General features: G+C 61.1%; 2 protein-coding genes across 2 annotated transcripts in view; both read right to left on the reverse strand.

Annotated features, from left to right (window-relative positions):
• Positions 1-27: 27 nt before the first annotated feature.
• Positions 28-4,638, reverse strand: TPP1 (tripeptidyl peptidase 1). Its single transcript, XM_048950496.1, has 13 exons — positions 4,535-4,638; positions 4,363-4,455; positions 4,147-4,286; positions 3,927-4,077; positions 3,372-3,493; positions 2,722-2,912; positions 2,340-2,538; positions 1,222-1,410; positions 1,072-1,144; positions 854-974; positions 625-783; positions 416-553; positions 28-201 (listed from the first exon to the last, which is right to left on the reverse strand). Exons 1-13 carry the CDS (start codon positions 4,543-4,545, stop codon positions 61-63), a joined length of 1,728 nt encoding a protein of 575 aa, XP_048806453.1. The 5' UTR covers positions 4,546-4,638; the 3' UTR covers positions 28-60.
• Positions 4,639-9,518: 4,880 nt separating this feature from the next.
• The window catches only part of DCHS1 (dachsous cadherin-related 1), a 49,548-nt gene continuing 32,718 nt past the window's right edge, over positions 9,519-26,348 (reverse strand). The window contains exons 10-21 of the mRNA XM_048950211.1: positions 25,315-26,149; positions 24,779-25,018; positions 24,228-24,353; positions 23,714-23,923; positions 22,307-23,170; positions 21,700-21,813; positions 17,685-17,896; positions 17,358-17,512; positions 16,018-16,148; positions 15,281-15,567; positions 14,701-14,839; positions 9,519-14,473 (exon numbers count right to left, since the gene is read on the reverse strand). Of these exons, the coding sequence (XP_048806168.1) occupies positions 11,859-14,473; positions 14,701-14,839; positions 15,281-15,567; positions 16,018-16,148; positions 17,358-17,512; positions 17,685-17,896; positions 21,700-21,813; positions 22,307-23,170; positions 23,714-23,923; positions 24,228-24,353; positions 24,779-25,018; positions 25,315-26,149 (5,928 nt within the window). The 3' untranslated portion in view covers positions 9,519-11,858. The remainder of the gene's footprint in view (positions 14,474-14,700; positions 14,840-15,280; positions 15,568-16,017; positions 16,149-17,357; positions 17,513-17,684; positions 17,897-21,699; positions 21,814-22,306; positions 23,171-23,713; positions 23,924-24,227; positions 24,354-24,778; positions 25,019-25,314; positions 26,150-26,348) is intronic.

Genomic DNA, 26,348 nt, shown 5'->3' on the forward strand with positions numbered 1-26,348 from the left:
TCTCCCGCGCGATACCAGCACAGCACAGCAGGGGGCGCCGCGCCGCGGCCTTTATTGTCGTCATGGCGCCGTCAACGCGCGCAGCAGCTGCGGGAAGTCGGGAGTCCCCCAACCCGTCACCGCGTCCCACGCGGGGCCGGCGCAGAAGCCTTGGCCTTGAACCGTGCCGTCCAGGCAGGAGAGGTGGCAGCCCTGCGTCACCTGCGGAACGGAGAGCGTGGGGACCCCGCGGGGACGCGCGGCCCCCCGGCGGAGCCCCTCGCTCGTCCCGCGCCCGCCCCCACGGCGTGACCCCGTCCCCCCACCCCGACGCGCTCCCGGGTGCCAGGAGCTCCCCCCGCCCCCCCGCCCCTTCCCGGCCTCTCCCCGAGCAGCGGCACTCCGCCCGCATCCCGCAGCTCCCCGCCCCGCTTACGTCGAACAGCGCTCCGCCGTGGCCGCGCTCCCGCAGTTGGTACAGCGCGGGGTTCAGGAAGCCGAGCGGCGGCTGGCCCAGCTGCAGGCGGCGGTCGTTGATGAGCGCCAGCATCCCCGCCACCACCGGCGTCGATGCCTGGGAGGAGAAACGCCTCAGTACCGGGCGGAGCGCGGCCCCGCACCGCGACCCGACGGCCCCGCGCTCACCGAGGTGCCCGACACCCAGGGCAGCGGCAGCCGGTTGGTCACCACCCAGTAGTTGTCCGACAGCGCGGCCAGGTCCGGATAGGCGCGGCCGCTGCTGTTGTAGTAGGAGCTGGGGGGCAGCTTCGGGGCGGAGCGCAGGAAGCTCCGCACGGCCTCGACCTGGGGATGGTTCAGCCCGGTTCAGCGCCGGCACCGCTCGGCACCGGGCAACCGCACCCCCCGCCCGCACCTGGTAGTCGGGCATCGGGAAGACGTTGCTGAAGCCGCCGCCGCTGATGTAATCCGTCACTTCTGTCGTCACCAGGAACGGGTTCTTGAAAGATGTGCCGCCGACGGTGGTCACGTAGGGGCTGAGGACGGACGGACGCTGCGGCTTCCCCAAAGCCGACCCCGCAGCGCCCCCCATCCCGGCAGCGGAGAGGAGCCCCGGGGCCGCCCCGCCGTTACCTGGAGGCTGGGAAGCTGGGTCGGAAGGTGTGGTTCCCCCCCGGCACCCTCCTGCACCCGGCACCGTCGTCACCTGAGGGCGGCCACGTGTGAGGGGCGGCACTCGCCGCTCTGGGCGGCCGGGCGCCCCCAGCCCAGCAGCTCACGCACCCGAAGCAAAGAGCACCGTGAGGCCGCGGGCGGCCGCCTTCATGAATTCCACGTTGACCCGCTGCAGGTAGACCTGCGAGAGGCTGTCCTCGTCATCCCCGTAGCTGACCGAGTGCACCCAGGGCAGCGCCGACATGTTGCTGAGCAGCAGCAGCCACGCCAGGAAGGGCTCCTGGCTCTCGTGCCGCCCTGCAGGCACAAAGGCGCTGTTTCAGGGGGGATTGGGGGCACTGTGTCCCCCCAGCAGAAGCCCTGCCTCCTCCTGTCCCTGCCTGCAGAGTGCAGAATAACTCAATTGGATGCTGCCGTGAACTCCTGGAGCAGCGCAGCTGACAGCAGCATGGCAGGAATGGCTCTGGCTGCCCACAGCTCTCGTGAAACGGCTGCACTCAGCACCTCTCCCTGCTAAGGTCCCCCCGTCCATCTCCCCACTCCGTGCAATATAGAGCAGAGGGTCCCGGCCTCCCTGCTGCCTTGCAGCTGCTCAGAGAGTCTCTCTGTCCCCCTCCCGCACTGCAGGCAGCACAGAAGAGGAAGAAGCCCACACAGGGCTTTGTGCACCAATAGAATCACCGCCAGGACAGAGCCAAGTCCCAGTGCGCTCAGCCCCTGGCCATCCTCTACTATGGACACGCTGTTCCACAGCACCAGCACATCTCAGAGCAGACTGGTTTGCAACCTGCTTCCCTCAAACTGCCCTTCACCCACCCTATGGCAGATTCATGCTCAGGTCAGCCCTTCATGGAAAGGCAGAGGAGTGAGGTGACTGCCTCACATGGCAAAGCCAGGACAGGGTGAGCAATGCTGCAGGATGCTGTGGATGGTGTAAACTCATGTATCCAAAACCAATGATGACACCTCCCCTAAGAGCCGTCAGAGACCCACAGCGCACAGTGCTGGAAGCCCACAATGTCCCCAAAGCAGTTGGGAAACCACAGTCCCAAAGCCCCTGTGAGGTACCACGAGGTGCAACTCACACCAGCTGGATGGCGTGCAGCCCATCTCACACCCCTGGCAGATTCACAAGTGCTTCCCTGACCCAGTGTGTCAGTGCTAGATCGAGTAGGACAGGTGGAGGCAGACAGAGGGCAAAGTGGGCTCTGGCAGGGGAGCAGTACCTGCATTGCTGAAGACCCACGTGGAGATGTTGGCGCCCGTGCTCATGATGTACTCCACATCCAGGCTGGCCTCCAGCCCAGCCCTGCCCTGGCCCTGGTGCCCAACCACACGGTCGATCTCTGTGCGGTGGGCAAAGCTGCTGCCAAAGAGCTTCATGAACACAGCCAGGTCAGCCTGGTGGAAGTACTGCTCCAGGAACTGAGGGGACACAGAAGGACACAAAGTTCTTTCTCCCGACCTGGGAAGTTGGCTCAGTGTTCTCGTGGAACATTGGCCAACAGCTCTCAGCAGCTGATGAACCCTCCCACGGCACCCTGGGACCATCGGAGTGGCGCACCAGCTCTGGGGTGCAAGCTGCTCCCCCTCAGCACCGGGCAGTACCTGGGCACAGGCCTGGCTGTTGTTGGACAGCAGTCCGATGTCTCCTTTTGTCATGTTGTATCGCTTCCGAATGACTGATGGCATCACACCCAGGTGGAAGGCTGCTTTCTGCCCATGGGACTCCATCCCCTCCTTGGCCCAGGCCCTGCTGACCACACTCCTCTCCGCAGGGAACCGGTGCAGGCCCCCCACTGTTCCACAAACAAGGACAAGGTGCCAGGGTCCTGTGCTCTGGCAAGACACAGCCCTGCTCCCCCTCCTCACCCTGGCTGGAAGCAGGGAGCACCCATAGCACACTGCACTCCGTGTCCTTCTGGGCTGCCATTACCCCACTGCTGAGCAGCCACCACTGCCCAGCACCTTATGCTCTCCTTGTGCCAATGACTGCAGTGCCACGGCTTCCTCATGGCAGGAGCTTCAACCCCTCAGAGGCAGTGGCAAATCAAACACCTGCACAGCCATAGACACCTGCGCAGCCGGCACAGCCATGGGAAGCACTGAGGTCACCGCTCGCCTCCTTGGGGGGCACGGGGCAGCCGGGACACGGCCAGAGAACCACTGTGCTCTGTGCGCTGTGGCTGCCCCATCCTGGCCAGCAGCGCTCAGCCTCCCACCTGCATCTCTGAGCAGCCCAATGCCCCCGCACATACCAAAGTCGATGTGCTCTGCCAGCTCCTCAGGAACGCTGTAGGGCTGCGGGGAGCGGATGACGCTGCGCTGGCCCTTCACGTAGCGGTGGAACTCAGCCCCGGGCAGGAGGCGCTCAGCCGTGCTGCAACACAAGGACAGCTCACACAGGGACTTGCACACAGCATGGCCCAATCCAGCCCACACCCTGCTCGCACTTCCCACTGTTAGGAGCCAGGGATGAGTGCCTCTTCCTACCCACGCTGTCTCCGTGGAGCAAAGAGTGCCCTCTATACCCGGGCTGAGCATCACAGAAGCCAACTGCAGCTCATCCCAGCCCTGCTGTGGGGACACTGTGGCTCCAAAAGCGGGCACAAGGAGGCGAGAGGCAGCCCGAGCACTGTCTCATACACACACCTGTCTATCTCACATACACTCTGGGCCAGCAGGCCGCAGCTACACCAGCACCGGGGCTGCACAGAGCAGCCGGCTCCGGGCCACGGAGCCCCATGGGCCAGAAGGGCTCGGCCCCCGCCTACTATTGCCCAGCAGAGGGCCGTGTCCGGCACAGCGCTCACCTCGCCGGCATGCTGCACTCCAGGAAGTCCAGAGTGGCGACGCTGCGGCAGTCCTCGACGCCGTGGCCCCGCAGCCACTTCAGCACGGTCATCAGCGTGGCCGGGGAGGGGCGCACGAGGTCCCGCAGCTGCTCCACGGTCAAATATTTGCCTGCGGGCACACGGGGTCAACGCGCGGCCCGGAGCGCGGCGGGGCCGGGCCGGCAGGTTCAGTTGTTACCGTATTGCGGGGAGCGCGGCTCGGACACGGCGCGGACGAGGCGGGCCAGGCGCTCGGTGCCGCGCTGCCGGAGCGCCAGGGTCAGCTGCACGCCGTGCTCGGGGCTCACGCGGCCGGCGAGGACCCATCCGGGCGGAGGGCTGCGGGCGGACCGTGAGCGGGGCGGGCGGCGCGGGAGGCACCGCGCCATCCCGCAGCGCACAGAACGGCACCTACCGGAACGGCTGGTCCCGCTCCAGCGCCCGACCCGCGACGCAACAGCTCCAGGCGGCCGCACACAGCGCCAGCACGGCGGGGAGCGCCCGGCACCTGCGGTGGGCAGAGGGCAGCGGGGCTGAGCGGGGACCGGCGGTCCGCCCCCCCCCTCCCGGCCCCGCGCCCCCGTTACCCTCGCGCCATCCCGCCGCTGCGCCCGGTCACGTGATGGAGCGCATGAGTCCCGGTCACGTGAGGAAGCTGCGGTCACGTGACGCGTGGCCCAGCCCCCACCGGCGGGGCGCGGCTCTGCGCTGCTCGGGGCGGGCTGTGATGGCGGTGCCGGAGCGGCGCCCGGTCCGTTCCTCTCCTTGCCCGGGTCACTGCCGTTGTGGCCGTGCGAGGCCCCGTGGGGCGGGCTGGTCTAGAAGTTGCCCTGGGGCAGCGTTCGAATGGGGCTGCGGGGACCCTGGCGGGGCCGAAGGTTCCGTGCCCGGCAACCACCGGGCAGGGACGGCATTGCAGGGCTGGAGGAAGCCATCCGGCGGGGCTCTGCCTGCAGGAACCGCACTGCGGTGAGGGGAGCGGAAGGTAGAGGCTGCCCGCGGGGTCTGCTGCTCAGTGCCCACCATGCAGTGAAGGGCCGGAACCGGATGGACGGGCTGCCGGCTGCAGGGCGCGTACCCTGGAACGTGTTCCTGGGGTCTGGAACACAGGCCATATGAGGAGAGGCTGAAGGAGCTGGCAATGTTCAGCCTGGAGAAGAGGAGGCTCAGGGGAGACCTCATGGCTCTCTGTAACTTCCTGAAGGGAGGTTGTAGTGAGCTGGGGGTCGGCCTCTTCTCTCGTGTCATCAGTGATAGGAGCAGAGGGAATGGTTTCAAGCTACGGCAGGGGAGATTCAGGCTGGACATGAGGAAGAATTACTTTTCAGAAAGGGTGGTCAGGCACTGCAATGGATGCCCAGGGAGGTGGTGGAGTCACCGACCCTGGGGGTGTTCAAGGAAAGGCTGGATGTTGTGTTGAGGGACACGGTTTAGTGGGAGCTGTTGGGAATAGGTGAACGGTTGGACTGGATGAGCTTTTAGGTCTTTTCCGACCTTGGTGATTCTATGATTCTATCCGGGGCGCTCTGCGGGGTCCTGAGCGCCGCCCGGCTGTCCTGCAGGAGCTGGGAGGCGTTGGAGCACATCTGCGTACCGTACAGCCGGGGTGCAGCCGCCCCAGCACTGCTGCCACCACCCGCAGGGCCTCAGGGAGCTGCAGGCGTGGGGCGCCCCGGGCAGAGCAGGGAGGGCGGGGATGGAGCTGCGCTCTCACGGGGCTGTGGGAGGGGCAGCGGGAGTCGTAGCGGTTCGTCGTGTCCTGTCCAGCTGGTGCTGTCTCTGCAGCTGCTTGGCTCCCAGTATTGCTGAGCAGCAGCTCTTGGTTTCCTTGCCTTGTTCTCTTGGATATTCCCACACTAGGAGCCATCCTGATTAGTATCACAAAAGCAGGATCGTGATACTTGTGAATCTTGGGACTGGAAAATTCAGGTACTTTTTGCTGCTGTTGAAGGGAGGTCTGGAAATGGTGCTGTGGAGTTTGTTACCCTGCCCGTGAGCCCAAGGGCAGCCCTCAGAGGCAGACGTGAGGTGAGGGTGCTGTAACCCCTCCTGCCACCTTGGCGTGGATCAACGAGTCCTTGTCCCAGCCACAAGTGCAGATGTGCTGCTTGCAGCAGCTCCAGGAACTCCTCCTTCGTTTCCTGCTTCTGCAGAGCAGTGTCCAAGCCAGAAGGAGATGGACAATGGGAAAACCACCTGCCTGGGCTGGGCTGCCATCTCTCCCACGCCGGAGCCACAGCGTGGCCATCCAGAGCAGCAGCTGCAGAATGCAGAAGCACTCACATGCTAAGAGCGTCTTGGGGCGCCACTGGAGCGGTGGCTGCTGAGTCTGGGGCAGGAGGAGCAAAGGTGGCGGTCCAACCTTTCTGCCTCCTGCCCTCAGCCCTGTTGTGCAGGCAGTGCCATTCCAGCCACAGCCGTGCAGCTCAAGGTGCCGCACGCCCAGGCAAGCGGTGCCTGGTGCAGGCCTTGGCTCTGCTCCCTTTGGGTGAGGCAGGGCTGCTGAGGGATTCAGTGGGGCTGAAGCGCAGCCCTTCCTGTTTGCAGAACAGCATTCAGCATCTCACTGAAACGGGAAATCCACCCACGTTCCTCAGCCCCCATTTGGCCTCTGAGGTGCTTCCCTTGCCACCCGGAGGACCTCTCCTGTCCTGTAGGAATCCACTGCTTCAGACCCGCTTTCTGCAGGATACCACGCTCCTCTCTGGGTGTTGCCCATAGCGTGAGTGTCTGTGCAGAGCCCTCGGGCATTTCTGGTGCCTGCAATTGGAAACACATGTGGGGCCACTCAGAGTTTCCATGCAGGCAGCGCAGTGTGGTTTGCAGCAGCTGGAGTTGGTTGACCGCCCGAAACTGTGCAGTTGCACCCTGTGGGGCTGGGGGGAAAAACAGGAGGGTGGTGGGACAGGAAGGGGCTGGGCATGGTGGGTGCAGCTTTGAGGGGACACGGCAGGGACGGTCAAGGACTCTGCTGAACCCCATCTCCCAGCCACGTCCATGGAAAGAGCTCTTCTGTGTTGTGGAAAAGCTCCCGAACCACGTAGGACAGCCGCCCACCTGGGCTGAAAGCTGCTGTCACTGTGTGAAGGGGCTCCTGGAGGGAGGTGGCCCCATGTATGCTTGGGGCATTCCGGGAGGTGCAGCAGACCACGATCCGTGTGCCAGGCCATGTCTGACTGCTCCCAGCCGTGACACTGCCCGGTCCTGCTCCCGGCTGCACAGCATCTGCCCTGTGCACAGTCCTGTCCTGGCTCACCCTTCCCCTTACCCACGTGTGGCCCAGTGCCCTGCTGGCTCCCGGCCCCCCGGGCTGCGTGGCCCCAACCGAGGGCTGCAGCTGCAGGGAAGGGACGTGGACTGCTGGGTGCTGCTGCTCTGTGCTGACACGAGCCGGCCATCAGCTTGGGGCAGGGCTGTAAGTGGGATAAGATTTGTGGGAGATTATTTCCTGGAGCCGTCTGGCCAGCAAAGATTAGGATGTTCTGGCAGAGCTAATTACTCTAACAAGCATCTGCTGCTGGGACTGCAGCAGGCTGGGATGGGAGAACCGGAGCTGCCAGCGGAGCTGCGAGGATGTCCCAGGATGTCCCAGGATGTCCCAGGTGGGGCCGTGCCGCCTCCAGTGTGCCGTAGGTGGCATTCCTATCAGTGAAGCTGGTCAGGATTGCCTGTGATTGGGCAATGCTGGAGAACATCCAGAACATCAGCCACAGCCCTGGCATCGCGTTTGTACCGTCAGGGGGATGGAGGTGCTGCGCTGAGTGATCAAAGCAACTCAGGGGAACAGCGGCAGGCAGGGAGCCCCGACAGCCCACGCAGAGGAGCTGCATCTGCTCAGGGCTGTGACAGCAGGGATCGCAGCACAGCTGGGGTGGCACCACAACGTGAGTGCAGGCGTGGTGCTGCTGATAAACAACTACAAGAACTGCAGGGCACCACCCTGAGAGGCAGAACGTGGAGTGTTTTAGGGTCATACAAGACTTATGGGATGTGAGAAAAGAGAGGGATCAGTGCACTTTGGAGAGGGGAAATCAAGTGTGAAAACAAGGAGAAAGGGTAAAAGCAGCTGTAAATGGATTGGTGCTCGGCACATTTGTTTGACTGTACCCTTCACTGGGCAACAGCACAGCCTGCCCCGGCTGCTTCTTAAACCCCACTGCAAAGGATTCTCCTGGGGCTCTATTCTGTGCGTCCATGGAAGCTGTGTCAGCAGCTACAGTTGGATCACATGTCCCAGGGCCCGCAGTGCCAGCCTCCTAGCAGGTGGATGCTCGGGGTCATCGCGTGTCCTTCCCAGCAGGCTTATTCTGGGCTGGGCGATGGGCAGAGTGCCCTGGGAGCTGTGCTGTGTGAGCCTGGGGAGCTGCAGCAGGGAGGGAGCAGGGCAGGCCAGAGAGCACAGAGCCTGGGGTCAGCTGAGGCCCCCAGGGGTGCCTGTGTGCCCGTGTAGGAGAACTGCAGGTGAGAGTGTCCAAATGTCAGCTGGAGTGGGGCTGTCCCTCGAGGGTCCGTACGCAGGGTCCGTAGCTGAACTACCTGCATCACAATACTGAAAATCACACCTACAGGTGAAAAAGATTCCTGCCCAAGTGAAGACCCCTCCCCTGAGGGGTTTGATTCTGGAAGTACAGAGTCAGCGTTGTTACAACTGCATGTAAATCACTGACCAGTCACCGCCGGGAGGATAGGCTGGAAAAATTACCAACTCTGTGTCTTTGTGCACAAATATAGCACTGATGGTTCCATTTGGTGTGCTGGGTTTGTGGGAAACCACTGCACAGCCAGGCTTGGGCAATCCTGAAATAAACAAACAATGTCTGCTCACTGTGTGATCATGGATTGCGCACACGGAGCAACGAAGCTGCCTTTGGGACAACACGACCTGGATGCATGGAGCAGTGCAGCCTTGCCTGCCGGGCTTGGCAGCCGCTAAGAGAAAAGCCTGCAGCTGCTGAGAGGAGACGTGCAGCCACAAGGAGAGGAGATGTGCCTGGTGTGGCCATGCATGCAGATGCAGGCATCTTGGCGAGGGCAGCACTGCAGGGGAGGGCACAGCTGCAGCACACCTTGCTGGAGAAGCTGGGCGTCCAGACCAGGCCCACAGTGTGTGTAATCTCTGCATCCTCTGTTGTGCTGAAGTCTGAAATTGCTGCATGTCCTTCGTTGGTCAAGGCCAGGAGGCAGCTGGGCTGGGCGGCGGGGATCCTGGAGCTGCTTGCTCCCAGGGCAGAAAGCAGCACCACGCTGCCTCCGTGCCCCCAGCAGTCCCAGCTCTGCCACAGGATTCTGGGGACAGGTCCACAGCTTCATGGTGCTGGGTTCCCCAGCGCTGCCTCCCATCCCCCAGCCCTGACAGTGCTTCTCCACAGCTCCTGTAGGGCCACAGTGCCAGCATGACGCGCACCCACAGCAGCAGTGATGATGCTCATCATGGCTGCATCAGGCCCTGAGCAACCTGTTGTAGCTGTGAACGTCCCCATTCATTGCAGGAGAGTTGGACTGGATGACCTTTAAAGGTCCCTTCCAACTCTGAGGATTCTATGATTCTCTAAGCCGAGCTCTGTACAAACAAGTGTGGTTTATTAAGGCATTTCTTTGAGAAGTTGGCACTTGGGTCCAGGCTGTGCTGGAGCAGCCCAGTGTGCGGGCCGACAAGCAGCGCCCAATACATGCAGCTCAGCGAGACACGATACAAAAGTACAAACAAAGTAGAAAACAGGAATCATAGTACAATGTGTAAAAATAAATAAATGGAGGCTCGGCTCCTGGCTGGGCTCAGCAGCACATGGCTGCAACCCCCACACCGAAGAGGGGCCACGTGTCTGACCCTACCCTATGTGGCATGCAGGGGTGACCCATCCCAACATGCAGAGAGGAGTGGGGCTGCTCAGCCACCCAGCACTGCGCAGGGCTCACGCAGCCCCTCAGGGCGCCTCTGGACCATCCATGTGCCGAGCAAGGCGGAACATCCTCCCCTCCCAGAGCCACCTCAGCTCCCCTTGGGCCTCAGGCGTGGCCCCGTGGCCTCCCCGGTGCCACCTGATTCTGGCCCTCTGTTGTCAGCCAGGGCAGCTCCCAGGGCTGCCAGCGCTGGGGACCTGTGGGCACCATGGGGTCATGGGGTCTGGGGGCAGCGTGGTGCTGGGGTGCAGGGCTGTGCTGGGACCTGTGGTGTGCAGAGATGGGGCTGCGGGCACAGGTGGTTCTCAGTGGGATGCACAGGGGCGGTGGGTGAAAGTGGTGGTTTTTGGCTGCTGTGATAAATATTTGGGGCTGGGGTGACCAACGAGGGTGCAGCCAATGGTGCGCACAGGCTTTGCACTTGAGGCTACAGAGTGGCTCTAGGAAAAGTGTGATAGGAAGGAAATCCCAAAATTCTGGAAGCAGCCCCAGATCCCCTTCTCAGACAGCTGGGGGTCCTCCCAGGCTGTGCTTTTGGGGCTGCCATGGCTCGCGTGCTCGGCTCCTGATCCTCACTCTGCACCTGTATCTGAGTGTGGGTCACAGCACCCTGAGCACCCAGGGCTGCAGCGCCTGGCACAAGGACAGCACCCCCAGGGCCATGCCACGTGCCGCGAGCCGAGGTGAGTGCTGCACGAGGGCTGACATCGATTGTGAGCTCATGCCAGCTGCGAGCTGACACCAGCTGCAAACTGCTGGTATGAGGATGGGGACCAGCCCCAAGGATGTGTGGCTCTGCCTATTCCCACAGTGTGACATGAAGGAGCAGTGCAGTGCAGCTGCTGCACAGACGGCTGGGCACAGGGGCTGGGGATTCCGGCAGCCCCCCATGCCGTGGAGGTGGCCCCGCTCATCCCGGTGAGCACGGCAGGCTCCTGGGGAGCCCTGCTGCCCGCATCCCACGCTGTACCAGGACAACAGGTTGGCCGCCACCGCATCAGCCTCAGGCCACATGGCTTTTTGGGGTACCCCCCCCCATGCTCCCCTGCAGCTGCAGGCTGGCCACCAGGCCATGGGCAGACGGAGTGAGAGGAGGTCACAGAGCAGCTGTGCCGGTGTCTTTCCCGGGGCCGGGCCATCCTGGGGTCGGCTAATGCAGTTCTGGCACTGCTTCTCCTGCCAGCAGTGCTGCCAGCCCAGCATGCAGACAGTGCCTGTGCCCGATGCCAGCCTGCAGCCCCAGAGGGCAGCCATGCAGCCATGCCCCAAGGCCCTCAGCCCTGGGATAGTGAGCCCTTAGGTGGGGCAGATGCAGTGGTGGGGGATGAAGGGGCCTCCGGGACCATAACAGATCCATTTTCCCCCCACCAGCCACGGACAGGCAAGCAGATAATGGGCACTGCCATTTGCTCCCTGTCCAGCTAGGCCTGGGATGTGTTTCAGACCATCAGCAAGCAGGGTCACCCACGCTGCTTCCCGCAGACCTGCAGGCTGCTGCAGCTGCACCAGCTGAGCAGTGAGACCCTGTCCCTGTGAGCTCCCACGGGGACAGGGCCAGCCGGGACGGGCCAGCCCCTCACTGCTTCTGGGCTGCTGCACGGCTTGGGCAGGTGGCCGGGACAGAGCAGGGGCTGCAGGTGGCAGTGCTGTGACCCAGCAGGGCAGGGAGCGCCGCTCTGCTCCCAGCCCCTCTTAGAGCACGGAGTACCACAAAGCAGCAGCGTGCCAGGCACTGGGACACCACGAGCAGTACAAGGAACTGTGCCTTAGGGTGCTGGCGCTGGGCTCAGCAGTCCACAGGGCACCAAAACCAGCACCGAATCTGCCGGACCACAGAGAGCGACGAGAGTCAGCAGTCCCAAAGCACGTGGGAGCCCCCAGCACGTGGGGCCCTGGAATGGGCAAGGTGCCGGGAAAGCCAAACCAGTACCGTGCCGAGCGGCCCTCGGCCTGGCCCCGCTCTCGGCCCCGTGTCTGCCGGGGAGGGCGGGGAAGTCCGTGGGCCCAGGCCTAAATCCTGAGCTCGGCCTCCTCAGAGGGCTCCAGTGAGTGCTCGGCGCTGATGGTGGAGGCGGAGGGCCCCTGTGAGATGCCAAAGGGAGAGACCACAGGGGAGCGGGCGGCCAGCGGGGACAGCGAGGGGGAGAAACTGGGTGACATGGCGGAGGACGAGATGGAGCCCTCGTGGCTGATGGGCGAGCGACGCAGCGACGATGGGTGCGGGAAGGTCCTGCCTGCTGGCGGCTTGGGGGGCACGGACTTGGCGCCCGGGTGGGCCACAGAGGTGATGAGGGGTGGGGGGTCGATGCGGGGCTTGGGCTCTGCCTTGGGCTTGGTCGGGAAGGGCTTGCGCAGGGAGCTCTCATCCTTGAGGCGGGCGATCTCCGTGAAGACGCTGGCCAGCGGCTGGAACTGGGGGCACCAGTTCAGCAGGTAATCCCAATTGTAGCTGCCACGGAGCTCCTCGTCGCTGGCCACGATGGCGGTGAGAGAGCCTTCCACAGAGGGCTTGCCATCCTCTGGGAAGGTGTAGTCCTGGGGCTGGGAGGAGACGCTGAGGCCGCAGCGCACGCCGAGAAAGGCGCTGCCTCCCCCATCCTCGCGGTACAGCTGCGACGTGGGCCCTGGGAGCAGCAGCCCGGAGCCCTTCTTGCTCTTGAACCACTGGGAGCTCTCCAGGGCGGCCGGCTCGCAGGAGATGTCGGACAGCTGGTCGGCATCCTGCTGGATGCCGGAGTCGGGGCCGCGGGCCGAAATGTGCTCCTGCATGGACGCTGTGATGCTGGCCACACGTGGGTACTCGTTGATCATCCGGATCTCGTCGTCCTCAGCTGCCTCGGCGGAGCCTCTGCCACTGGAGTGTGAGGGGTCCAGGGAGCCGCCCCGCGTGTACGGCCCCGCTGGCTCCCCCCCGTACCCCGGCAGCGCTTGGTGGTAGATGTGCTCAGCCCCGGGGAGTGCCGGCTCCTCGTGGCCCAGCTTTTGCAGAGAGCTGCTCTGCACGTGGGCCAGCGGCCGGTCCCCCTCCGTCTTCTCGTGGCTCCGGCGGTGACGGGAGCGGACCAGCGCCAGCACGATGGCCACAGCAGCCAGCACGACCACAACGCCCAGCGAGGCGGCCACGGCCACCAGCAGCAGGTTGAGATCTGGAGCCAGGCCGAAGGAGGTGTGCGTGACATCGATGGTGACCTGTGCAGAGGCTGAGCGGGAGGCTGGCAGCGGGCTGCGTGCCTGCACCTCAAGGCTCATCTCACGGGGCTCCCTCTTGGTGCGCCCGGCCCCGGCCTGGGGCTGGCTGTCCACCCGCAGGTAGATGGTGCCTGTAGTTTGGTTGATGGCGAAGTACGGCGAGGGCTTGGCCAGGTTGTACAGCACGACACCGTCGGCCCCCTCGTCCTCATCTGTTGCCAGGACCCTCCCAATGCTCTGCCCTTTGTGGGCACCCTCAGGGACCTCAAAGCTGAAGGAGGGGCTCAGGAAGATGGGATCGTACTCATCCTCCCCGGTCACCAGCACCCGCACGGTCACCGTAGCAGAGGCGTTGCCGGCATCCGTGGCCCTGACGAGGAGCTGGAAGGCTTTGGCTCGCTCATAATCAAAGGTGAGCCGAGAACGCAGCTCTCCAGAGCTGCTGTTGATGGCGAAGGCGTCCCGGCCCTCTGCCACACCAGGCCCCCCCACTGGCTGCTCCAGAACTGCGTAGTGCAGCTCCCCAAACACCCCGGTGTCGGTGTCGATGGCACGCAGGGTGGTCACAAGCGTGCCCGGAGGCAGGTTCTCCCGCATGCTGGCACTCAGCACCTCCACTGGGAAGTACGGCTTGTTGTCATTGACATCCTTCACCTCAATGGCTACAGGCACCAGAGCGAAGTGCCCGCCTGGCACATCCATGGCCTGCACCACAAGAGCGTGCGATGCCTGCGTCTCCCGGTCCAGGGGCCGTGCCAGGCACAGGGCACCTGTGCTCTCATGGATCTGGAAGAGCCCGTGCTGGTCACCTGAGCTGATGGTGTAGTGAACGTGGCCGCGGGGCCCTGAGTCGGCGTCGTGGGCTGTCAGACGGAGCAGCTCTGTGCCAGGAGGCGTGCTCTCGCTCACTGCCGTGCGGTATTCGGCTCGGGCGAACACAGGTGGGTTGTCATTGACGTCCTGCACCGTGATGAGCACAGGCACCGTGGTGCTGCGCTGCGGCAGGCCCCGGTCCAAGGCAGCCACGGTGAGATTGTAGACTGGGATGGCCTCGAAATCTAAGGGCTCCACAAGCACCAACGCACCCTGTGTGCGTAGCTGCCCACCTGCCCAGGCCACCCGGCTCTCCACCTGGAAGGCATTGCCACCGTTGCCACTGACAATGGTGTAGTCGAAGCCGGCGTTCTCTCGGGAGAGGTCAGCATCGCCTGCGTCCAGCGTCAGCACAGTGGTTCCTGGCCGCAGGTCCTCAGGGACGCTGGCGTTGTAGTGTGGCACCTGGAAGATGGGGCTGTGGTCATTCACATCAAGCACCTGAAGCTGAACCGTGGCCCAAGACGAGAGGCTGGGGGAGCCATGGTCACGGGCCTCCACCACCAGTTCCAGGGTGGGCTGGTTGGCATCAAATTCCACCGGTCGGATGGTGAACAGGGTCCCTGTGAGGGCACAAAGGCAGAGTCAGCATAGGGGGTCAGCATGGAGCCGGGCAGGGTGTGAGGGTGGTCAGGGTTATTGGCTGCAGGGACAGGCATGCGGGATGCTTGATCTGCCTCCCTGGCCACTGCAGGCCTGATGAGGGGGGAGCATGAGGGCCCCTTCCTCTGCAGGAGCTGCTGGAGCAACCCACAGCATGAGCCCCCCCATAGCAGCCAGCCCCACGCACCGTTGCTGGGGTCAATTGCAACGTCAAGGCTGGGCACGGCCAGGTGGAAGGTGATCTCCCCATTGCTGCCTGAGTCCATGTCAGTGGCGCTCACGGTGAGAAGGATGCTCCCTGCAGGAGTGTGTTCTGGCAACGTCACCTGGAAGAGGAGGAAGCTCTGATCAGCACCGCTCTTCATGTGCACACTGTCCCCGTTCTCCTGGAGCTGGCCAGCAGGGACGGGAGAAAGCCTGGAGCTGGCTAGGGCAGCCATGACGGAGTAACCCAGTGCAATGCTAGCCAAGGCCTTCCCCACCTCTGCACCAAGGCCATGGGTGGAGCCTGCAGGCACCTGTGCCACATGCATAGCATGCAGCCTCGTCTGTGTGACTTCTGAGCTACTAGAGCATCCAGGTATTGACCTTTTTCTCTGCTGATCCCAGTGCTGTCTGCTTGTTCTCAGCTTTCTGACTGCAGTGACAGCAGGAGGGGTGCTGGGATGTGGCCCAGAAGGACAGGGACCAGGATAGGCTCAAATCCATCCTCAAAAAAGTGCTCTCTGTCTGCTACACGCGTGCTTGTGAGCGAGTGCAGGCAGTACCTGGTAGAAGGCCTGGCTGAAGGCTGGAGCGTTGTCATTCATGTCCTCCACGATGACGGTGAGGTTGGCCTCAGTCTCATGACGGCTGTCGGAGGCTCGCAGTGTGAGGCTGTAGCGGCTGCGCTGCTCGTAGTCCAGCGGCCCCGTCAGGGCGATGCGTCCCCCATAACGTAGCACACTGAACGTTCCCACAGCATCACCATCCAGCAGGAGGGTGTAGGAGAGCGCCGGGCCCGAGTCCACATCGTTCCCCGTCAGCTGGGCTATCTGGGTGCCAAGCAGCATGTCTGTGGAGAGGTGAGGCATGAGCCAGCATCCCCATCTCCTCAGAGGCACTGGCTCACATGGTGGGAAACCTGAGCACTGGGGACAGCAGGGAGATGCTGAGGTGAAGAGGCAGGTCCTGGGAGTCAGGCTGGGGATGGGGCACGAATGAGGGCAGGAAGCTGGCGGGGCGGGGGCGCACAACCAGAGCCCTCCTGGTTTGGGGCCAGGGAGGCCAGAGCTGAGTTCAGCTGGTTCCCTCAAGACACAGAGCTGCACAACCCACGGGCACCAGGACATCACAGATGGGCAGTGCTGGAGGCTCAGAGAAGCTGAGTCTAAGGGCCAGCGCAAGCCAGCCCTTGGCAAGGGAACAGGCTCACTGGGTGCTTCTGTGCCACCTACAGGCGTCCACTACAACCCAGTTCCTGCTGTTAGTGACACGTTACCTCATAGGGCTGAGAGGCACTTACTTTCTGGGACCCGCACCTCCCAGGGAAAAGGAATGGTGGGGCTGTTGTCGTTGATGTCCATCACCACAACTGTCAGCGTAGCAGAACCTACGAGAGGGGGTGTCCCTCTGTCCATCGCTGTTACCACCAAGCTGCAGGAAAGCACAAAGGCAAAGCAGGAGGGTCACAACCACATGTCAGGAGCAGTGTGCACAGCATCTGGAACAGGAGGACGCTGCACACGTGCACAGGTGGGAGCACGTAGTAAAACTGTGCACAACTGGAGTGCATGGGGCAATGGATGTGTACAGAGCATCTGGAGCGGGTCAATGGATGTGCACCTATCAAGAGCATAGGATGCACATCTGGGTGTATATTTGGAGGGCAGTGGGTTTTTGTCCCGCACCTGGAGCATATGAGCAGGCTGTGCATGTGGGCACAAGTGTCTGGAGCATCTGGTAGGCAGTGCATTAATGCACAGACATGGCACGTAGGCATCCACAGCTGGGGACTTTTGCAAGGGGAGGGCAGTGGATGTTTTCAGTCTGTGAAATGGGCAGGAGGCTGGGATGCGCATGGGAGAAGAGCTGGGCAGAGCAAGTGGGGTGAGCAGGGCACAGACGGGACAGATGGCAGCATTAGGGGCGTATTTGGGAACTAGGGAACACGTGGAGCCTCGGTTTGAGTGGAGCAGCGATGGGTACGTGAATGGAATGAATATCCTCAGTATTTCCTAGGTATTTCCTTGCCTTGGAAAAGGGAAGATAGATGTGGAGTAGTGAAGCATGGATATGGCAAAGGGAATGAGGTCTGGGTGGGGTGGTGGGAGTTGTTCCTTGTATCTGGGCCATGCTCGTGTACAGAGGTAGGGGAGGATGTAAACCCATCTCACATAGCTGTGGTTAGACTGGAGGATTAAAGAACCTGTATGTGTGGTGAGGGACCCAGAGGACTTGGACTGAATGCAGGGGGACTTGCAGGATGGTTGAGGTTGACGCATGGCTGCTGGGGGACACTTAGCAGGGCAGGAGGGTGCAGTGTGTGGGAGTGGGCAGAAACTGAACAGATCTAACCTGGGTTGAACAGGCAGGAAAGGAAATGGATGCAACTACTGAAGAGTCCGCTGCCCCCTCCACAGCCTGCTCGGATTTGTAAAGGCCGGGCTGCACGGAGCTCAGGCTCATCTCATGGCCATCTGTCACACCCTCGTTTGATACCCAGGTTTCCACTTAGTCCTGGTTTCTGCTGTTTGGCAACAGCTTGGTGTGGCTCCAAGCAGCAAAGTATCCTCCGCAACCCTGGGGCTGCTGCTCCTGTGTCACTTTCATATCTAGGGTGCAAGTTGGTCCGGCCCTACTCACCGGGTCTGGGACCAGATCTCCCTGTCCAGGATGGCAGCAGTGGTGATCGTGCCGCTCTGAGGATCGATGTGGTATAAGCCTGTCATCGGCAGGGACTGGTTGATGGCGTAAGTCACCTGCCCGTTCATTCCCTGATCCAGATCATCTGCTAGGACCTGCAAGGCCATCGGAGAGATTCAGCAGTGTGCTTTAGAGCCCTGTAAGCAACGGATCTCCAGAGCAAGACATACAGATCCACAGGTGCCAGCCTTAGGCACAGCCCCCACCTCCTCCTCCTGGCACAGCGGCCAGGGGAACCACTGTCCCTGTTTTTGCCCCCAGTGCTACCTGGATAACTGGGGAGTCATAGCTCTGCGACTCCCAGATGAATGCCACGTAGTTCTGCAGCTGGAAGCGTGGCAAGTTGTCATTCACATCTTGCAGGTTGAGGTTTATGGCCATAAAGCCAAAGGAAGCTGTTGTCTCTGCCTGGACCACAAGGCGCAGCCGGGGGCTGGCCTCAAAATCCAGGCTGCTGGAGTCCTGAACTGAGATGGCACCTGGAGAGACAGCAGGGTGGGGGGAGAAGGGGCAGGTGATGCACCAGCACGCCCAGCCCTCACCTCTGTTGTTCCCTTGCACTTAGTCCATCCCTCCATCAGTCTATCCATTCTCAAACAGGAGCACACTGAGCTTCCTTCAAACCAAAAGCCTTCTCACAAGCCACAGTGAGCTGCTGTGCTGGTAAATTCTGCACAGTGCTCGGGACTGACACCTTGCATTGGCATTAAAGCATGCAATAGTCTTCCCAGTGGGGACACATCTGGTATAGAATCATAGACTCCTCAGTGTCGGAAGGGCCTTTAAAGGCCATCCAGCCCACAACCCTGCACTGCACAGGGACACCACAGCTCCATCAGGTTGCCCAGGGCTTGATCTAGCCTCACCTGCAAAGTCTCCAGAGATGGAGCACCAACCACAGCACTGGGTAACCTGCTTAGTGCCTCACCACCCTCACCATAAAATATTTTTTCCTTACATCTAACCAAAACCTACCCTCTCTGAGCTTGAAACGGCCACTTTAGGTGAGAACTGCCCCATGTCGAGCCCCATACTGCAGAACTAGCTCATCAAGCCCTAGCCTAACGTCAGCTATCTGCACTATTTGTCTAGGCTGAGTCCATACAAAGAGACTGAAGGGCTGCAAACAGTTCTTGCAAGGAGCCTGAGGACACACATCCACATAAGCATGGGCTCTGCCCATGACACACTGCTGTCCCACCCAGGAAGATCGTGGGGCTCCTAAAGGATCTACTAAAACAGAGCCAGGTAATTAGTGCAATGGCATGAGGTTCAACAGAGGAAAATGTCAGGTTCTGCACGTGGGACGGAGTCACGTTGGATGCAGGCACAGGCGGGACAGCAGCCCTGCAGGAAGGAACCCGGGGCTGTCAGTGACTGCAGGCTCAGTGTGAGCCAGCAGTGTGCATCTGGGCTGCACTAAGAAAGCACAGCCAGGCGGCCAGAAGAAGTGATTCTCTGCCATACTTAGCACTGGTGTGGCCTCGCCTTGACTACTGTGTGCAGTTCTGGGCCACACAATATAGAAGTACGCCAAGTTACATGGAAGCATCCAGATGAGGGCAACAAAACCCATAAGAAGGACTGGAAGACAAGGGGAGAGGCAGGGTGCGTGGGAACAGGCAGAGCTGGGCAAGGGGAGGGTTAGGCTGGGCATTAGGAAAAACCTCCTTATCACAAGCTGGTCAGACACCAGACCAGGCTCCATGGAGAGACGCTCGATGCCACATCCCTGCTGGTGTTTGGAGGCTTTGCATAACGCCTCAATTGTAAGCTCTAGCTTTTGTTCATCCCTCAGGTGGCCGGGGAGCTGGATTCAGGGGTCTCTGTAGTTCCCTTCTGCTCTGTTCTACACTATGCTATGCTGTTCTCTACTAATGCCTGGCAGCATTCCCAGTGAGGCATCCAAACATGAGGAGGAACTGACTCGGTGCTGCAGCGCAGCTTAAAGCCAAAGTGTGCCACTGCTGGCAGCCGGGGGGGCTGGGGAGCCACACAGAGCTGCCCCATGCCTGCCCCGTCTTGATGGTGCTCCAGAACCTGCATACGGTCAGTGTGCAGCCTGCTGCCCAAGGAGGAAGCAGAGATGTGTTTCCCAGACAGACAAATGAGACCTGAGGGAAAAATCCTTCTGGGCACTTTGGTGGAGGAAATGTTTCTTTGCTGACATGAAGTCACACTGCCACAGAACCGAGGCACAGCCAGGGCATGTCCAGGATGGCTGGGGAACTGCTGGCAGACGCAGCCCAAGCAGCGACAAGCCGGGATCCGACAGGACAGGGATCACACAGACGTGGCAGGGGATTTCTGTGGCACTGCTGAGCTGGGGCCCTTTGGCTTGGAGGAGACTGAGGGGTGAGCTCATCACTGTTTATGCAAAGGCTGCGTGGCAGGAGAATGGAACCAGGCTCTTCTCAGTGACATCCAATGGTGGGACAAGGGGCAATGGGTGCAAGATGGAACGGAGGAGGTTCCACATAAATATGGGAAAAACTTCATGGTGAGGGTGAGAGAATGGTGGAATGGGCTGCCTGGAGGGGTTGTGGGGTCTCCTTCTTGAGACATTCAAAATCTGCCTGTATGCCTGTATTCCTGTGTGATCTGCTCTGGGTGTTCCTGCTCCAGCAGGGGGACTGGACTCAACGATCCTTCAAGGTCCTTTCCAATCCCTGTCATTCTGTGATTCTGTGACTGCTGGCCTGTGAACCAGGACTTTTCCAACTTGCCACCCCATCAGCCCCTCTTGCACTTCACAGAGCAGCTCCAGCGCAGCCCCACTTCTCCCTTCTGCATGCAGCATCAGGCGGGCAGACTGCTATGGCAGTGTGTGAACTCCTTCACAGGCAGCAGTCGCTGGGACACAGAACACACAGTGGACCACCCCTAGGTGCAGCTGCTTTCCACAAAGACCTCTGTGAATCTGACTGAATTTCCAGCACCTGCCCTTTCTTTGTCTCTGGGTTTCAGGAACTGCACCGTGGCGGCTGCCAAGCTGTGGTTGGAGCTGGGATGACTCTAGGAGTGACAGAAGCACTGCAATGAGGCACACAGGGAGGTGGAACCCAGCACTCCGGGCAGGCAGGGTGCAGGCAGGGTGGGTCAGCTGCAGCAGGAGGTCTGCAGTTGTAGCTCAGCTTCCTCAGGGCTGGGGCTGCAGACTGATGTGAGGCTGGAACAGGTGCTGTGACCTGGTCTGGCCTCTTCCCCATGATCCCAGTGTTCAGAGGCCTCTTCACAGCAGCAGCACAGGGTAATGAGTGGCTTGCAGTGACTGCAAGGTGACTGTAGAGCGGCTGAAGGGACACCTGATGACACAGACACTGTGGCTGGCAGCTGTTAGTAGGGGTGCTAATGGTCTGCATGCTGTGCCATACTGCAAGCAGCTCACAGGGACCTGCACAGTGGCCATGGGCTCAAGCACAAGCACTGTGTCCAGAATGGTCTGGAATCCTGTTCCAACCCCAGTGATCCAGCAGGCTACAAGAAAATTGCGTTTTCACAAGAAGCTCCAGCTTGACCTTTGTGTCTGCAGACCTTCTTATATACCAGCCTCTTCCAAACTGTAGGGCAAAAAAGGTCCCCTCTCACCCTAGACTCAGCCAGGACTTCCTTGATGTCAGGGGAAATGTAGCCCTTCCAAGGCTGCCCTTTGAAGCTTGTGGTGCAACCAACACCAGCTTGCCTAGCGTCACTGGGCAGCGCCCTGCAGCCTGCCTCACTTCTCTGCTGGGCCATCAACCCCCCACAAGCACCACTGTGATATTCAGCATCTGCTGACTGCTCAGGGCACAGTGGTGCAGAGATCAGAAACGTCCACAGGTCAGTGAGCTGCTCACCATTTTTGTCACCTCTGGGACCACGCAGCCATAACCACACAGCAGTGCCACAGTCACAGCATACTGTCACCTATAAGGCATGGCAGCCCAGGTGCCTGGCTCTCAGATCCCACCTCTCTGTGTCGTTTGGCCATGGCTGGCTGTCTAAGGCAGGGGCACATCCAGATCACCTCTTAACAATGTTGTGGCCTCTGCTAACTCCTGAGCAGGGCTTGTGAATTTTTTAGGAAAAGTCCAATTAGCAGGGACCAGTACTTTGCCAGGAGCTGTACCAGCCTCCTCTGGACACTGATGGGATACTAACACTATTAGATTTAGTAGGACAGAGGTGTAAACTGCATTCCTCTGCCTTTGGAGGACTCTGAGCGCTGTGATAGCTGAGCAGGCACTGGCAGAGCACAGGCGACTCTCCCTTGCTGCTTCCCTGTGTGGTTCTGGTGCTGTACCTGAGCTGGGCTGGATAAGGAAAGCGTTCTTCTCGTTGCCACTGATGATGCTGTATGTGATGCGCCCAGAAGAGCCCCCCATGTGCACAGCTTGGATGCTTGCGACAGCAGTACCTGGAAAGACAGGAAGCAGTGTTGGATGGGCAGCACAGTCTCAGGGCACACTGAGGGTCAGGATGGTTTATAGGTAGCACATGCCATACCACAGGAACGCAGCCCTGCCCGATGACACTGCTGTCAAAGTACGTGAGAACCAATGGTAAACTCTGGGCTGGAGATGAGACTCCTGGGGCCTGTCTACGGCCCTGCTATGGTCTCAGTGTGAACCCTGCAGCCATTCCACCAGCAAGTGGGCACTGTGACTGCCCACAGCGACCAGAACGTCTTGAGGCAAAAGCTCACAGGATTATCACCCCGACACCCTGGGCTCAGTCAGGCCCCGCCATCCCCCTGGGTCTACCCAAAGCATGACACGACTTCCTAAGGCCCTGCAGTGCTCCCTGGTCTGAGTTCCAGCCCATGGAACTATTCCAGCTTGTCACCCACCTCCCCCCCATCCCATCCCACGCCATCTCAGCTTGCACTGAGCGTTCTGCCCAGCAGACACCTGGAGCAGCATTTTCTGGCAGGACCACTTCATTGGTGCTCCGGGGAAAGCGCAGCCCCCGGTAGGGCTCTTCCTGCAGATGGATCACCACTACACCAGTGGAGGAAAGCGCCGGCTGCCCCAGGTCCGTGGCCAGGACGAAGAGTGTCCGCTGGCGCTGGCTGAGTGAGCTCAGGGGCTGCAGCAGCTGGATATCCCCTGTGTAGGAGTTGATTGAGAAGGCCGAGTTCGGGGTGGCAAGGCGATACAGAATGGAGGCATTGGCACCCGCATCCCTGTCCTCCGCCCTCATGGTGGCCACAACTTGCTTGAGCGGCGTGTGGCGAGACAAGCTGACAGTGAGCGGGCTGTGCAGGAAGGCAGGAGCGTGGTCATTGACATCCCGCACCGTGACCGTGACACGCACAGCTGCGCTTTTGGGCTCCCATGGTGCTGAGTCCACAGCCTTGGCCAGAAAGCTGTAAGTTGGCTGGCGTTCCCGGTCCAACTCCTGGGCACTTGTGATGCGTCCGCTCTGCGGCTCCACCTGGAACATGCCCAGGGACTCATTGCCCAGGTAGTAGGTGACCTGCCCGTTGGTGCCCTCATCGGGGTCCTTGGCTTCCAGCTGCAGCACCAGGGAGCCAACAGGCAAGTCCTCGGGCACCTCCACCATATAGCTGGCTTGAGCAAAACCAGGAGCGTTGTCATTTAAGTCCAACACCTGCACATTCACTGACATGGTTGCACTGCGTGGTGGGGTGCCGTGGTCTTGAACCACTACTGTGAGGCTGTAGAAAGCAACTTGCTCTCGGTCGAGGGCACGTGCAGTGGAGAGCACACCAGAGACAGGGTCTAAGATGAAATCCTGCTCAGGATCTCCATCTAGAAGAGAGAAGGAACAGCAAGACAGCATGACTGTACACTTGAAGTTGGCACAGAGAGAGTCCTGGACTATGCTGCCTGGGATGGTAGAGTGAGCTGGTGTCTGTAAGGCCCCAGCGGGACCGAACCTCCTCAGGCCCAGAGCGTGTGTTTGAGTACGTGTGTTGTGCCAGAACAGGCTCCACCAGCTCACTGACCAGTGCAATGCCACAGTAAGACAAGGCATAACAGCAAAGACTTGGCAATCCATAAATTCCACAGGCCATAGCAAGCAAGAGAGGTACGGAGCCAGTCTGAACCTGGGAAAATGGACAGAGTGTGAGCAATGCAGCCTGTGCACATCCTGGAGTGCTTTTTACTGGGGCAGAGGAATCAGAAGGTTGAGAGAAGGGAACAGCTACTCGTGGTCCAGAGCAGGAGAGAAATGATGTAGAACAGGAATTGCCAGAGGTGATGCTTCCCAGAACTCCTGGCAACCGTGGTGAGCAGCCATTACTCTCATCCAAGAACGGAGCTACAGAGCTCCCGCGCCCCGGTGCTCACCTGCCACGCGGTACTCCAAGCGCCCGTTCTCGTCTCCATCAGGGTCAGTGGCACGCAGGGTGTAGAGCGCCACGCGGCTCTGGTTCTCAGGGACCTCCACAGAGCAGGACTCACTCTCCAGCTGTGGTGTGTGGTCGTTCTCATCCCCTACTGTTATCCGCACAGTCGCCTTGGAGAAGTTGGGGGGCAGGCCACCATCCCGGGCATAGACTGCAGGAGCACAGCAAGAGTGCTGCAGAGTATGCTGCAGACTGGGAGCTACTACCGGTGCCACCATGGGCGGCTGCCCAGGCAGCCATAGGGCAGCAAAGAATGGGAGCATTGCCGTTTCTCTATGCCCGAATCACCCAACAACTCCGCGTGCTCCACAAACCTCCATTACTTCCCACATCCTGCCCTCCTTGCAGTGCTGCTCTATCCCAAAAGCAGAGAAAGTGCATCTGCCTGCTCCGTGCCCTCCACCTCTCCCTCCCCAGTGCCTGCTGCTCCCTCCCATGCCCCAGCACAGCCGTACCCATCAGCACATGCTGCTCCTGCTCCTCACGGTCCAAGGGATGCGTGGTGACAATGAGACCTGTCTGCGGGTGGATGGAGAACGGCCCCCCAGAGAGACCTCCATAGGTCACCTGTCCGTTGGCACCTGCAGGAGAAGCACATTTGAAGGTAACCCAGTAGCAACACCAAGAACCTCTCAATTGGCTCACAGCCCTGTACTTCCTTCCTCCCAGGGGTGACACTGAGGAAGGGGGTGATCTGACGCCATAGCAAGTAAAGGCGTGGGGAGAGATGTGTGGTGGAGGGAAGCCTCAGCCCTGTTCGGCTTGTGGAAGACAGGACAACGAATCTCCAAAGAACAAAGGGCAATGACTTGGGAAGCAGAGGGAATTGCAGCCCCTGTTCTTCTCCTCAGCTTCTTCCCAGGTCTGTCCCATCCCTCATCACCAGGTCAGCCGATCGTCCCTCCCTCCATTGTCAAACATGTACTGCAAACCAGGCAGGAGGGAGCACATCTTGTCCCGTGTGCTGTGTCTCCAGAAGGTCCCTGATTGAACCCTGCATCCTCACCCAGGTCCCGGTCTGTGGCCAGCACCTGCAGGACAGGGCTGCCAGCTGGAAGGTTCTCCGTGATGTGCGCCTCGTACTCAGGCTTCTCAAAGGTGGGAGCTTCATCATTGACATCCAGCACCAGTATGGAGAGTAGCTGCGTGGCTGAACGGCGCGGGAAGCCATGGTCAGCAGCCACCACAGTCAGGTTGTGTTGCACCACCTCCTCACGGTTCAGAGCCCGCACAACAGAGAGAGCACCTACAGACACGGGGAGAGGGGTGAGCAGGGTGATCAGGGATCATGTGGCCTTGAGGCCAACCACCCCCGGACAGAGCTGTTGCAAGTCTGCAGGGATGGAGGGGAGCCAGGGCAGCCAGGTCTCAAGACAGCAGGGTCACCCCAGCCAGGTGTGCACCCCACAAATTCTTCACAACTTCAGGTGACCTCAACTCTCCGGCCCACACTCTCCTGCACGTGCAACACCCCCACATCTGCCTGCACCCTGCCCAGCCCCCACAATGCAGTGTCACCCTGCACCCTGCCCAGGCTCTCACCGGTGCTGGGGTTGAGGTGGAAGCGCCCATCGCTGTTGCCCGCTCGCAGTGAGTAGCTCACTCGTCCATTCTCTCCCAGATCGTTGTCCTGGGCCACCACATGCAGAGCCACAAACCCAGTCGGCCGGTCCTCGGTGACGCTGATGGCAGCGGGCGACAGGAAGACGGGCGCGTTGTCGTTCACGTCGGTCACGAACACACGCGCCGTCACAGCGGACGAACGGCGCTGGCTGACGTTGCGGGCCTGGTCCGTGGCCTCCACCACCAGGAGGAAGGAGGCCACGGCCTCGCGGTCGAGGCTCTGGCGAAGGCTCAGCAGCCCCGAGCGGCCATCGAGCTGGAAAGGGCCCCCCGGGGGCTCCTGGCGCAGCAGCGCGTAGCGCACCTGGCTGTTGGGGCCGGCCCCATCCCCATCCAGAGCCTGGAAGGTGAAGACAGACGAGCCGGCCTGCGCGTCCTCGGGCACCACGATGGTGATGGGGTCTTCGGGGAAGGTGGGCGCCTGGTCGTTGCAGTCCTGCACGTGGATCTGCACCAGCACCAGCCGGCTGGACGGGTAGCCGTGCTGCATGTCCTCGGCGCTCACTTGCAGCGTGTGCCGGGCCCCGGCCTCATAATCCAGCTCCCGGGCGGCGTAGATCTCCCCTGTCACGCTGTCAACAACAAAAGTGCCGTCCCCGCCACCTCCTACCACCGTGTAGGTCAGCTGTCCTCGGCTGGGGGCATCGGGGGGGGCCACTGAGCCGATCACAGAGCCCGGCCTGACCCCCTCCGGGGGCTGCAGTGTCAGCACGGTGGCATCGGGTCTGGGCAGCAAGCGGGAGGAGGGCAGCACCTGCGAGGAGAGGAGAGACAGCAGTCAGGGATGCGCCCTGGGAGGGATGCTGGGGAGCCGGTGGAGAGGGGACGTGCAGACTGCAGGTTCAGGGAGGCCAGGTCACAAGTCTTGTGGCCTGAAAAATACACGGAGAATGAGCACAGGCTTGACGGGGTGAAAGACGAGCTTCACCTGGGGAGCTGTGGCAGGTAAGGAC

The sequence above is a fragment of the Lagopus muta genome, chromosome 1, assembly GCF_023343835.1.
Source record: "Lagopus muta isolate bLagMut1 chromosome 1, bLagMut1 primary, whole genome shotgun sequence".
NCBI lineage: Eukaryota > Metazoa > Chordata > Aves > Galliformes > Phasianidae > Lagopus > Lagopus muta.